The 15,053-nt window shown below is 34.2% G+C and overlaps 1 protein-coding gene and 1 non-coding gene across 2 annotated transcripts; both read right to left on the reverse strand.

Annotated features, from left to right (window-relative positions):
• Positions 1–955: 955 nt before the first annotated feature.
• On the reverse strand, positions 956–2,098 carry LOC148788386 (zinc finger BED domain-containing protein DAYSLEEPER-like). Its single transcript, XM_088880046.1, has 3 exons — positions 1,864–2,098; positions 1,434–1,711; positions 956–1,120 (listed from the first exon to the last, which is right to left on the reverse strand). Exons 1-3 carry the CDS (start codon positions 2,081–2,083, stop codon positions 956–958), a joined length of 663 nt encoding a protein of 220 aa, XP_088736172.1. The 5' UTR covers positions 2,084–2,098.
• A 9,069-nt stretch (positions 2,099–11,167) lies between these two features.
• TRNAL-CAA (transfer RNA leucine (anticodon CAA)) lies at positions 11,168–11,251 on the reverse strand. The gene has a single exon. It is a non-coding gene; the product is annotated as a tRNA-Leu (tRNA).
• Positions 11,252–15,053: the final 3,802 nt, after the last annotated feature.

The raw sequence follows: 15,053 nt of genomic DNA on the forward strand, positions 1-15,053 counted from the left end.
TAGTGGGTTGGATTCATTAATTATAAATGGGCTAGAAATAATTAGTTGGACTAGTTACGGTTGATTGGGCTTAATTAATTAAGTGAATTGGATTCATTCAATTAATTAAGTGTCTTGGGTAGGGGTGCAAACAAGTCGAGCAAATCTGATCTCGAGCTCGACGAGCTCAGGAAATAAAGGTTTGGGCTCGAGCTCAATTTACACGAGTTGAGCTCGAGCTCGAGCTCAATTAACTATTTTCCTGAAACATTAGAATTTAAAAAATATGGACTATTGTACCATATGAAATACATTACTTAAAAATTTAAATATGAAACAGGAAGAAAATATTCATAATGTAGCACCCCCTACCCACTACATTTAATTATCATTATTTCATCCTTTCCTTAGTTGCAACCCATTTTATAAGCAATTTTATTTCAACCCGTAAAATAAATTCTATTTTATCAATAAAATATATAAATATCTCATGAGATAATAGATATCTCCAAAAGTTTATATTTACCTTCACCAAATGTCCTCATATACATAACCTCAAAGGAAAATAGGTGACATCCAACAATAGAAAATTTTAAACGCAAATCCGGCAAAATACTAAAATATTTAACAGCCAAACAACCAAAAATCCCAACTTCAGATGTCACAGCTGACCCACCTAATAAGAACAACGGCACGACTCAAAGTCCAATGTGGCTGGTCAATGTGACCTATCTCCTGAAAAGTACATGGCAAGGAATGAGCTGCCTACTTAGTAAGTATAGCTAGCCAGTCTATATATATATGCACAGGCAGCAAGTCACGTACAGAGCAGTCATATCAACTAGCAATTATTCGTCATATAGCAACAACAGATGTAAGGAATAATACATACCCACAACTGTAAATCAATCCACGACATACTATTTGACGTTATAGTTTATTGTCTGAGGGCCCAACTTACTCTAATTTGAGTACATTAATCAATAGTTTTGTCGACCATCATCATCTGAATCACTGTCATATCATACAGCACAGGATACCCGTTGTATATGATATTCCCATACTCTCTATCCCAGTGTATGGCAATATCAGCAAAGACATCACTACAAGCATGGCATCCCCACACCACCCTAGTGTGTAGCTAACAATACATGATATTCCCTACTACTCGGATACCCCAATATCCTCGCGCTGTGATACCTAGCTTAGTTAATTTATTTTTCATATCACATCATCAACTACATCATCATCCATCACATTATCGTAAACCACTGACTATGTTCCCAACTAGGTAAGCGCCATCTTTTAATTCAATTTACAACAACAATATCACTAACTTTATCATTGTATTCTCTATAATAATTACTTTCAGTAATAACTTTCTAATTCGATTCATGCAACAATCAATTTTTGCAATCAAATAACTAAAAATAATAATCACAGTGAAATAATACCTTTGTCTTTTTCTTTACTCCAAAGCGCTTTCTCAACCAATCTCCTCCACACATTAATACTTGAACTGTTTCTGAAGTCAATGAAGTACGGTACTTGTCAATCACTCTACTTTCGGCACTAAAAGTAGCCTCAGAAGCAACAATAGTGATTGGAATAGCAAGAATATCCCATGCCATAAATGATAAGACCTTGTACTTGACCGAACTAATTCTCCAACATTCTAAGACATCAAATTCCTTTCCAATTTTGTTGTCTTTTTTGAACGAGTAACTACTTTCTTCAAGATACATATCAAGTTTTGACTTTTAAGGCTGAACAAATTGAACTGACTCCGAAAAGTTAGCATATTGTGACCAACCTCTTGATATTCCAATGTTACTAGTACTTTGACCTTGAGAACTGCCCTTTGCATTTGCCCACGCAACTTACCTTCATCATTATACATCACAGCATATTCAGAATAGAGTTCATGCAAGGACTTGCGAACAAAGCTAATTTCGCTTTCTACTTTCTCAGAAGAATAAAGCTTAGGGAAACAAAACTCAAGCACTTTCATCTTGCACCTCGGATCAAGAACGACTGCTATTGACATAAAAAAATTAGTCTCACCCCAATATTTTTTAAATTTGATTTTCATTCTTTCAACCATATCTCGAATAAAACCATCATTATCTAACGACTTCTCATCTTATAATACTTTCACTAAGTTGACTGCATTTAGAAACAAGTTTGAAGTTGGGTAGTCACTCCTAGAAATGATGTGTGTTGCATCTTAGAAAACGTCCAACATCGAACATACCTTTTCATCTTTTTCCCAATCTTTAGTACACGGGCAATCATCATAATGTGGATCTTTAGCGGAAAATCTTGGAAACACATCCTTGAACTTGATTGCAGTAGACAACATCTCATATGTAGAGTTCCACCTTGTTTGGCAATCATCAACTAACTTTCTTTCTGGCAAGTTTAATTGTTTCACAATTTCAGAAAATAACAAAATTCTTGCATTTGATTGCCGAACATACTTTACACTGTCACGTGGCACTTCAACAATGTTTTTAATTTCAAAAATACCATCTTGAGCAATGAGGTTCAAAATATGAGCCAACATCTGACATGAAATAATTTTCCCTGGCAAAGCAGCTTTTTCTTTCTTTGTGCATAAATCTTCAGATGGTAAATGGCAGAATCATTAGAAGAAGCATTGTCAACTGATACTGTATGAATTTTTTTTTGAATATCCCAATCTTCCAAGCAACGCCAAATAGCATCAGCAATCTCAAGACCTCGACGAGGAGGTGGAATGTGAACAAAATTGAGTACACATTTTTGTAGTTGCCAAGTTTTATCAATCCAATGGCCAGTTATCACCATATACTCCATCTTCTGATTTTTTAGTTTCCAACAATCAATCGTAAGACTAATTTTTGTTTACTTTGTGCAATAAGTTCTTCAGTTTCTTTTCTTCAGACTCGTAAACATTGACATAATTTGTCCTTGCCGTTGTTCTTGAAACTCCTCTCAACTCAGGCATTCCCTTCTACAAAATAAATTAAAAACCTCTTCTTCCACTTCAGAGAAAGACTTTTCATGCATCAGTATCTAGTTAGCTAGTGACTATTTCATAGCTTCCATGTCAAACTTTCCATCTTGTAAAGGTGGATAATGCTGGATCAACACTTCTCGGCATAAAATCAAGTTGTGTTTGCATTGAGTTTTATTTCTTTCATAGCTTTTGCTCTAAGATGATTGGCACAATGTTGCAAGTGTCTGTGCAAGTGACTGGTTGGATTACCTTTCCTTTTAGCGAACAACTTCTTCGAGTGGTTACAGGAAATCTTTACATTGCCGTCTGCATCCTTAACATCTTTAAACTCTCATCAAACAGTTGATGTTTTTTGTCTTTTGGCCTTCATAATGAAGTTTCCTCATCTTTATCAACCACCATTGTATCTTTGCTCATGTCAGTATTATTTAAGTTGAGAGACGGATCTGTATCATCCATAGTTTGTTGAATTTCGTCCTCCTGAGGTTGATAAATTGAATCTGTTGAATCTACTCCAGAAGGAGAAATATAAGGTGAAAGATTATTATTTTGCATATCAGAATTCATACCTGAAAAATAGTTAGAAGTAACTCAAATAAATCCTAATTATTATCCACAATATGTCAGGAGAAAGTGTTTTCGAATTCATAAAACAAAATTGACACATGTCCCAAAAAATTATAATATAAAAAATTAACCACTTCTAATTATGTATGTTTCTCTTTAAGTTTCCAGCAGAAATTGCAGATAACTATCACTCGATGCCACAAAGAATCTCCCATTTGGGAATCCTCATAGGTTAATTGTAGACCAAGACCCTTCATGTACTCTCAGCTTTAAACTCAGGCACATTGATAATTTGAAAAATGAAGTAATATATTTCAACTGTATAATTCGATTAAACATTCAATTGTTACAAATATTACACTATTCTTACATATCATCAACGCTTATATATCGGGTCAAATTCATTTTGACCCCCTATGATATATGAAAATATCAAAAACCCCCCTATGAAAATTTTAATATAAAAAACCACCCTTGTGTTATGAATAAATTATCACACTGCCCTGGTCAACGATTTTCATCCCATGGATTTCATAAAATTTTGCACATTTAGTCTTTATTCACCTCTAATCGCGTGCTAATCCCCTAGCCTTGAAAATGGTATCAGAGCCTAGGTTTATTGATGAAATATATGATTATATTATATTTTGATATTATTTATCCACTAATGGAGGAGACTCTTTAAGAGAAAAGTGGAACCGAACGAAAGTTCGAGTTACTGTGAAAACAGGGAATATTTTCAGATTACGGAAATACAAAGAAGAGAATTTCTCATGGAAATTCTTGACAAGTGTTTTAACGGTCTCAAGAGGATTGATCCAAGACTTCTCATGCCGGAAGAGGAAAAATAATGGTTGAGAAATTTTGAAGTTCGACAAGTGCTACCAGGGAATGCGGTGAGATGTCTACACTCCATTGAATTCGATGGTAGAATCCCAGCCAGGAGAAGCGGAACAGGTAAATTCCTACATAATTTCAGTTCTAAAAATTATAATTTATTGGAAAGAACTCGAGTCGGATACATCAAAGATCTCTCAAGATCTGAGGGAGATCCAAAAGACAGTTCAAGACTATGGACATAGATTAATCCATATACCTATGAAAATAGAATCTTTGAGCCAAAAGGTAGACGAAATCCTTAACATCCTTCCCGATCTACATAAGGATCTTACAGATCTGAAAGCAGAAATTACAGATCTAAAGAGAAATCAAAGGGAGAACCCTAGGACATCTAGATCCAGACAGGAGCGAATCAGGGACGCCCTTAGAACAGTATCTCTTCTACACCAGAAGGGAAAGACTACAGAGATTCCGAAGCCAAAGTCTAGAGAAGATCTGATTATCGCATTTATCAGATATATAAAATAATGAAGGTAACAAGAGCAAATCTATCAGATCTACAAGAATTGGCAGAATTCTTTTCCCAACTCGGGATCGTGGATTTAGTCAATATCCAAACAAATAAGATCACTCCAGCACTACTACCGCCAGAGGGAAGTACATATTCCAATGATCCTCCACAGGATCAATCGATGAGAGAAAGTGCAGATTTCCACACTAATGTCACTCCAATATTTGTGGGAACCAGGCTAAAAGAAAATTCAGGAAAGAATCCAAAGAGAGTGCCTGAAAATACACCTTGGGCAAGGACCATGCTCCAGCCCTTACATCCATATGATGCTCCAGCCCTTTCCGATACGCATAATTCAGATTTATTTTTTAGAAAAGAGTATATTGAGATTCCTAGAATTTTCAAGGAATTCGCTAAGGTAATGACACCAGAGCCTATTAGGATACCTAGAATAGGTGGTGTTGATATTGTTATAAAAAATCACCCAGTTTTAGATCGAACACTTAGCTCTAAGACTGAGTTTAGTAGTCGGATGTCCTTTTCGGAAGATAGAATTACAGGCTACAGAGATAAGGAGAAAGAGTTATTAAAAGCTTTAACTCCACAAGAGATTAGGGAAGATAACGTAAACTTAGATGCCCTGAAGGATGTAAAGAAATACAAGTTATATTTGACATCACTAAGAAAGAAATTTTTTTTCCTTGTGATGACTTATACCATTTGCAACAACCTGTTGTTGGAAAATATGAGGGCATGCTAGAATAGCAGGCCATGAAATTTTAGTTGCAAGTGTTGCAGGACGAGAAAACGGGAGTATGACTTTGGGGTTAAGTTTCCTCGAAGATCATAAACCATGGGGAAGAAAAGGTAACGAAATGCAATTCAGTCTTGATGGTGTTACCATAAGGATTGAATGACGAGTCCCTTTTCTATATACATATCTATTGGTATGTTGTATGATCAATATAAGATAGAGTATTTTACAGCTTATATTGATTTAGGATCAGGAATTTGCACGGCAAAACTTGGAGTTTTCCCTAAGAAAGCAAGGGAAACTTTACCCGTTATTGTACGAAGGGATTTTTAGCAAAAAATCCCGATACTCAATAAAGGAATACGAGAAGCCAAAATCATGATTGGAGGAGTATTTGGATCACCTTGGTTTAGGAAAAAAACACCTCCTATATACTTTTATGATACAGGTGCCGATATCTTGCTAGGTAAAAATTTCATTCAAACATTTGCAAGATATATGCAGGATAATCAAAGGAATTTGTTAATCTTTACTACTAACTGTGGTAGTGAGATACAGGTGCTGCAAAGAGAAAAGGCATTTAACAGAATAATGCCAATAAATTTTTGCAGCAAAAGTGGTGATTTTGATGCCAAATTAACTCATCCAAAAATGCAGGATAAGAGAAAATATGGTAAGATCCTTTTGTCTTTCAGGCAGCAGGGACTCATAGACAGTGATTGCTTCTATAAGGAATACGAGGAGGAAATTCTGAACTTTAAAGAAGCACTAGTGGAAATGAAATCGCTAGACATTAGCCAAGAAAACAGGCTTTCTCTTGAGAATTTCAAGAGGCTTATCCAGAGGAACTTCAGTGAAAATCCTCTGGCTTGGTGGGATAGGAACAAGATCGAAGCTACTCTGAAGGTCAAAGATGAATACAAATACGAGTATGTTCGATACAAACCTTTCAAGATGAACATGGAGGATAAGAAGAATATGCAGATGATAATCAAAGAGCATATCAGTGTTGGACTCATAGAACCCGGAGTCTCTACCTACAGTAGCCCTAGATTTCTGGTAAGAAACCATGGTGAGATTAAGAGAGGTAAACCCAAGTTGGTTATTAACTATCAAGGTATTAATAAGATATTAGAATTTGATGGTTATCACATTCCTAGTAGAGAACACTTAATCAATTGCATTAAAGGAGCAAAAGTATTTTCTAAATTCGATTACAAATCTGGTTTTTATCAGATTAAGATGGAGAATGAATCAAAGAAATTCACTGCATTCTCCACACCACAGGGACAATATATCTGGAATGTGCTTCCAATGGGTTTAGCTAATACACCCCAGATATTTCAAAGAAAAATGGATAATCTTTTCAAAGATTATTTTGAGTTAAATGTTTGTTTATATTGACGACATACTAATTGCATACAAAAATATGAAAGAACATATTAAACATCTTGAGATATTTTTCGATGCATGCTATAGAGAATGTTTAGTACTTTCTGAAAAGAAAGCTACTATTGCTGTCAATAGTATTGAATTTTTAGGAATTCTTATTGATGAAACAGGGATTGAGTTACAGGAGTATATTGTGGAGAAAATCTGCAATTTTCCAAACATGCTCAAAGACAAGAAGCATCTGCAGAGCTTCTTGGGAGTTGTTAATTTTGCAGGTATCTTCATTAAGGATATTGCAAGATATAGAAAGGATTTCTGACCACTCTTGAAAGAAACTGAGAGTTTAAAGTGGAAATAGGAAGAAATCCACACAAAAAAGGTCCGTGAGCTGAAACAGGTTTGCAGTAACCTGCCAAAACTTGCTATATTGCAGGACGAGGATGAATTGATGTCTATACAGACGTCAATGATTACAGATTGGTAGTAGTACTCATGAAGAAGAAAACTACAGGGGAAGAACTTTATAGATATACAGGAGGGTTGTTCTTAGAACAACAAGCCAAAGTTTGGCACATCAACGAGAAAGAATTCTTTGCGGTTTGGAAGACTTTTAAAAGATGGCCTTTATTTTTATTTGCTAAAGAATTTACTTTAAAAGTTGATAATACTAATGTCAAAGCTTTCTTAAAGAATAAATTAGAATAAAAAATAGAGAAAGCTCGTATTATCAGATGGGAAGTTGAATGCCAATATTATTGTTATAATATTGTCGTTATAAAATCTAATGAAAACGTTCTTGCAGAGGCATCTGAAGCAGACTCCATCATGTTGAGACTCAGGTACCTTCGGAAAAACCTTGAGGAGCTTGACAGAAAGTTCGAACAGCTAGCAGTTAATGCCCAAGTTGCCGGACAAATTCAAAGAGCCGATCTAGACACTGTCTAGGTTGCAATAAGGAGTTCCTTATTAGCATCCACCTCGCTATGGAACGACTTACGAGAACCAATTCGGAAGGCGTCACCTTCGGGGATGACTCACGAGTTGAGGGAGCATGACTTAAAACATGCCTTTAGAGTACAGGGCTCTAGACCTGTAGCGTCAAATTCAAGTACTGATTGCACAAGGCCATCACCAGACAGTGGTGAAACGGCTACAATTGAGTCTCTAGAAGTGCAAACTCTTGTTGACTCAAATCAACCCAGCACCTCCGGGGTTAAGGAGGGAGAGATAAGCCTTAGGCCGATGACAGACACCTCTAAGGCTAATACTAACGAGTTAATATCTTCTTCTGCTTGGCAGGACTACCAGCGTATGTGGAAAAAATTAATTTCCCGCAAAGGAGTAAACCCAGATAAGACCATTATCGAAACGTTCGGAAAATATAACAGAGTCTGGATGTTAGAGGGGTCTAAATCAGAAGATGTTCGAGAATGGTACGATTTTGGAGCTCTTGCTTCAATTCACACTATGTCATCGAATTTTCCAAAAATTTCAAAACTTCTGGAGTGGATTAGTGGGGCGGTCTTTGATTCATGGCAAAACAATCCCCACTTAAAGAGAGGCGACATTCTAGAGATAAAATTCATTTCAGTAGCTCCAGAAACTGCAGAAAAGGGGTCTCATCTAGCATTCCATTTCATGAAGCTGCAGAGGCCAGATATGGTAGCTTTCAACAAAATCAAAGCTGCCTCAGGCAAAGCTCCGCTGGTATCGGCCATTACTGAAGATAGTATCTCTATCAGAAGAGCTTTGGGTTTATGGGTCTGTTTCACGGAGACGGACAAAGTCAAGTATCCGTTTAAAATCTTCTCAAACAAAGTGAATGGATCGTTCCTGTTAAATTCCATGACAGGAAAAAACACTAAGTTCGCAAAAAGCTTATTCGAGAAAAAGAGGATGTTAATTTGGGAAAATAAGCTGCCAGCGACCGAAGCCACAAGAATGAAGACGTGCAACATATTGCATGTGGGGCAGTGGCATAACCATTTGTGCCCTTACTGCGAGAAACAAGAAGAGCCCCTGTTCGGAACAAAGATTCGGGTCACAAAAAACAAACCCGAATCGGACCAAGACAAGGGAAAGAGAAAAATTTTTATCAAAAGAAGTAAAAATTAAACGATGTAAAAAATCGAGAGGATAAGATAGTAGACAGAAAACAATAAAAGCCAACAGTCAGCAAAAGCATCCAACTGAAAATCATACTGACAACCATTATGACCGACAGCTGGAAATCACAAGGCGACGACGAACGCAATGACGTCATCACAAAACAAGTTTGGAGTCCGAATTTCAAGTCCGCGGACACCTATAAATAAACATGCAATGAAGTAGAAGGGGGATATCAGAAAAACTTCTCCTACTCTTCAAAGCATTTGAGTTCTGAGTCTTTTCCAATCTTCTGTAGTATTTTAATTTTTCAGTTTATGGGGGTTTTCCCAACGAGTAAAGTCCTCTATACCATGAGAGGCTAAACAGTTGTCTCCTCCAACGGAGGAATAATATCTATGTAATATTTTCTGTATTTCTTCAATAAAAGTAAGGCTTCTGTTCAACTTGTTTGTCCAAAATTTTATTAAGTCCCTATCTTTTACGCCCTAAGGTAGGAAACGAAATAGAGCTATGCTGTTTTGTTATTGAAGGAGCTAAGTGCTTACGAACCATCTGCTGTGGTAGTGTGGTTGGAAGAAGTCCGTAAAATCGAGAACTTGAAATACCTGGAAGCAAGGCGGTTAAACCAATGTATAAATTTATGGGGTCTTAATTTATTTCGAAAGCATGTTGGGCCAATTTTTGAGCGTTAGGGGTTGTTTATTAGAGATAAGCAAGAAGATATGAATAAGAGACCAGATACCGCTAAAATTCTGGAAAACTTTGGGACCATAGGTGTACTTTAATAGCCCACTCCCAGTCAAACCGCGTGTGGTCCAAATTCTGTGCAGAGGGGGTTTTTTGAACATTATTTTATATCACAGGGGAGGTAATTGATAATTTAATTTTCATAAGGGATTTTTTGAACATTTCCATTATCACAGTGGGGGTTTTTGGATTTTTCCCTTATATATGTCTGCATCTGGTCTCCAAGCAATCAAATTGTCGACCAAGCTTGACGTGGGAAATAGGCATATCGAACAAATCAACAAAAATTCAGTCAAACATTTCATCAAACAACTTAAAAGCAAAATTTGCTAAGAAATTTTTTTGTACAAACTATAAAAAAAAGTTACAAAGAAGAAAATCCACCTATTAATGGTGGAGTTGAAGCGAAGGCATGTCGTGTGCCAATGGATTCGCGGACGTGAAGCCGGCATTCTAGAGTTTTGAAATTCTTCCACTTGGTGCGAGAGAGAGAGAGAGAGAGGGTTAGGGAGTGAGAGATTCTCAATAGATTTGTTCTCAATCGCTTACTCAAACTGAATCATACTTTTTCTTTTCTATTTTTAATTTTAATTTAAATGAATTACTTGATTTATTTATTTATTAACAAATATAGAAATAACTAATATATTTATTTAATGTTGTTGTGGAAATTAAACATATTATATTGTGGATTAATCTTGTTTTATGATAATATAAATCAAAATACCATATTTTAATATCATCTAAGGACTAAGATTAAAATATGATATATTGACTAGCTATTTTAATATGTGGTGAATTTTTAAAATAAATACCTTTTCTTGTAGTTGATATTGAAATAATAATGATAATATTCATATACATTATATTAAATACTTATTTAAAAAAAATTATCAAAATGTACTAAATTATTGATTAACCTTTTCTTTTAGATAATATAAATTAAAATACCATATTTTAATATCATTTTTAAGATATGGACTAATAATTTTAATATATAGTGAATAAGTGCATTTTGTTGTAATGTATTGAAATTGTAACAATAAAATATATGCATTAATTAAATATTTATTTACAAAATTAATAATTATCTAAATGTATTAAATTATTGATTAAGCTTGTTTTTTTAGATAATATAAATCAAAGTACCATATTTTAATATCATCTAAAAGTAAAATATGATATATTGACTAGCAATTCTAATATACGGTGAATTTTTAAATAAATGCTTTTTGTTGTAATGGAGTGAAGAAAGAAAAATGTCAGATGTCAGAAGTGGGATTTGAACCCACGCCCTCTTACGAAGACCAGAACTTGAGTCTGGCGCCTTAGACCACTCGGCCATCCTGACTTGCATTTTGTTATACTAGATATTGAAATTATAACGATAAAATTCATTTACATTATATTAAATACTTATTTACAAAAAAATATCAAAATATATTAAATCCTTGATTAAGCTTTTCTTTTAGATAATATAAACTAAAATATCATATTTTAATATTATTTTTAAGATATGGACGAATAATTTTAATATATAGCGAATAAGTGCATTTCGTTGTAATGCATTGAAATTGTAATACTAAAATATATACATTATATTAAATATTTATTACAAAATTAATAATTATCTAAAGGTATTAAATTACTTATTAAGCTTTTTTTTAGATAATATAAACCAAAGTCCCATATTTTAATATCATAAAAAACACAAATATGATATATTGACTAGCAATTCTAATATATGATGATTTTTTTTTTTTAAATAAATGCATTTTGTTCTATGGATATCGAAATTATAATGATAAAATTCATATGCATTATATTAAATATTTATTTATAAAAAATTATAAAAATGTACTAAATTGTTGATTAAGCTTCTTTTTAGATAACTATAATGCCATATTTTAATATCACTAAATAAAAAATATGAGATATGGAATAATTATTATAATATATAGTGAATAAATTCATTTTATTGTAATGAATTGAAATTATAACAATAAAATTTATATTCATTATATTAATATTTATTTACAAAAAAAATTATCAAAATGTACTAACTTGTCTAATAAGCTTGTTTTTAGATAATATAATATAAAATACCATATTTTAACATCATCTAAACTAAAATATGAGATCTTAACTAAGAATTCTAATTGATAATGAATTTTAAATATTTATTTACCAAAAAAGTATCAAAATATATAGTGAATTTCAAATATAAACTTGATATAATATTAAATATGCACTTAAATAATATATATATATATATATATATAATTAAAGAGAACTCACGAACACAATGTATAGAGCTCGAGCTCGATTGAGCTTAAATACGAGCCGGCTCGGCTTACCTTGCATCCCTAGTTTTGGGTTTGTGAATATTTAATTGGATCAAATATTCACTTGGACTTTCTTTGTTGGGTATTTTATTTAATTAAATTAAACATAAGCCCAACAAAATTAGTATTGGCCTCAATATAATTTGTTGGGAGAAATTAATCGAGCCTAGTCTTAATGCATCAAGCATAGCCCATGTTGACCTTGTCCAGGTCAACTTAGAGAGTGAAAATGGTTATTAAGGTTTAACTTTTGTGGATGGTCGAGGAGTTTGGGGAAGTTGGTGGAGTAGGGAAGTGATCTAGTTGATAAGGTATTTCTCCCTTTTACTCCCAATTTGATTCCAATTGTTCCACAACTCTAACACTAAAACCTAGCCATTTTTATCTTCTCAAGATTGTACGGGAGTAGTGCTTAGACTTGTGGAATCACGGCAGTCACGTGCATGCGATGACTGTATCTTATATTTGTGCGAGAGGTGATCGTGTCTCAGACATGGTCATCATAAGCATTGTCTAGTGCATTCAAAGTATATAGTGAGAATGGTGAATTCCAAGAAGAGGATCCGTCCCCTGTCAAAACATGACATAGGTATCTCCTATGCACTTCGAGATGTGTTAACGCTTTATAAACGTGTGGCCATAGTAATTGGTCAAATAGGAAAAAGAGGTTCTTAGGTAGAGCAATTTGGCTAACGCGATTTCAAGTATTAAGACTAGACTCCTAGTCTAGGATGGGAACCGACATCCAATTCTATGCCCTATACTAAGACCGGACGGTCAACGGAAAGACCGTACCAGTATGAACTTTAATTAATTAGGCCTTGTATTTTAATTAATTAAGATTGGCCCAAGCCATTAATTAAGTTGGTGGAAATTATTAGAAAAGGAAATTATTGACTAACAAGTTCACTTTTGAAAAGTGCCATGTTAGTGATCCTTTATTTGTAATAAAGGATTTTATTATCTTATGGATGGTTAAATGAATCTAGACATATTTTAATGCATCCATACAAGGTATTTATATGTATATTAGTTATTTGGAATACCTAATGGATACATAACAAAACAAGAAAATAATTTTCCTCTCTCCAATCACTCCACTTGGCCAAACCGTCTTGTGCACACTTAGTGTGTATTTGTCCTCAATTATTTTCTAAAAAATTGAGTTGAGAAGTCCCAAGTACCGGTGTGGTGTGGACACAACTTTAGAGTGTTTCTACGTTGAAGCCTTGCGTCGTATCACATGAAGGAGGTTCGCAATAAATCAAATCAAAGGTAATTCTTGATTTATGATTTATGCACCTCTCCTTCTACATTCAACCATTAGTCCCGTTAATTTCATTGTCATTTATTTTTATTACCTACATTGAGCATTCGGGAACTCCAAGGATACATCCATTGGAACTATGGTTTTATTGCGTTTTTATTTTAATTTATGCATTTTATTATCGCCGTCCGCTTGCGCATTTCCGGGCAGATCAACTCGCACTTCGAGGTGCTTTCAGTTGATTGAAGAAAATGATGAGGGTAAGACTTTGGTTTAGTTTATGTTGCACCCTCTCGGTTTCTTACTTTAATTCTAGGGCCTGTAATTTTATGTTATTTTACACCAAACGCCTAGGAAAGATCAAGGGTACACCTCTTGATCAGGATTTTATTCTTTGAATTCATTAATTTTGATTTTTTGCTCTTCTACCACGCTTCCCAGGCCGATCCACTTCCTTCATCTAGTGCCAAACTATTGCTAGACGACCACCTATGGTAACGTGCTATTTCTGATTATTGGTTAGTTAGAAATAAGTTGGATTTAAAGTGTTAATTACATGCTCAAACTAGTTGAGGGTGAACCTAAAGAGTCACATACTTATCACTAGGATCTGATGGAATTCATTTAGAATTAATTCTAGAAGAAGAGATAATTAATTTAATTAGATTATGTTAATTCTTGGAGAGCATAAATATTGGGTCATTTTATGTAGACCAATCCATTGGATATAGCACCCTCCAATGTAGCTCCTTACTCACTACATTTAATTATCACTATTTCATCATTTTCTTAATTACAACTCATTCTATAAGTATTTTCCTTTCAACCCGTAAAATAAATTATTTTATCAATATAATATATAGATATCACCAAGAGATAATAGTTATCTCCAAAAGTTTATATTTACCCTCACCAGAGATCCTCATGTACATACCCTTAAAGGAAATAGCGTATCAGCCAACAGTATAAAATTTTAAACACAAATCCGACGAAAGACTAGAATATTTAACAACCAAACAACCTAATATCTCGGGTTCAGATGTCACAACTGACCTACCTAATAAGAACAACGGCACGACTCAAAGTCAATTGTGGCTAATCAGTGTGACATATCTTCTGAAAAGTACGTGGCAAGGAATGAGTTGCCTACTCAATAGGTATAGCTAACAGTCTATGTATATACACACAGGCAGCAGGTCACGTACAATGCAATCACATTAACTAACAAATATTTGTTATATAGCAACAACAGATGTAAGAAATAATATATACCCACAACTGTAAATCAATCCATGATAAAATATTTGACGTTATTGTTTTTTGTCTAAGGGGCCTACTTACTCTAATCGGATTACATGAGTCAATCGTTTTGCCGGCCATCATCATCTCCATCAATATCATATATCATATACAACATAGGATATCCATTGTATTTAATATCCTCACACTCTCTATCCCAGTGTGTAGTAATATCAACACAAGACATCACAACAAGCATGTCATCCCTACACTACCCCAGTGTATAACTAACAGCACAAGAT

This window comes from Sesamum indicum, linkage group LG4 (genome assembly GCF_026168435.1).
Source record: "Sesamum indicum cultivar Baizhima isolate 11 linkage group LG4, ASM2616843v1, whole genome shotgun sequence".
Classification (NCBI taxonomy): Eukaryota; Viridiplantae; Streptophyta; class Magnoliopsida; order Lamiales; family Pedaliaceae; genus Sesamum; species Sesamum indicum.

Coding starts and splice junctions, on each gene's coding strand:
- LOC148788386 (XM_088880046.1), bottom strand. CDS start 2,083: ATGGTTGAAAGAATGAAAATCAAATTTAAAAAATATTGGGGTGAGACT. Junction 1,712..1,863: donor TGTGATGTATAATGATGAAG/GTAAGTTGCGTG, acceptor TGTATCTTGAAG/AAAGTAGTTACTCGTTCAAA. Junction 1,121..1,433: donor GAGTAAAGAAAAAGACAAAG/GTATTATTTCAC, acceptor ATGTATTGTTAG/CTACACACTAGGGTGGTGTG.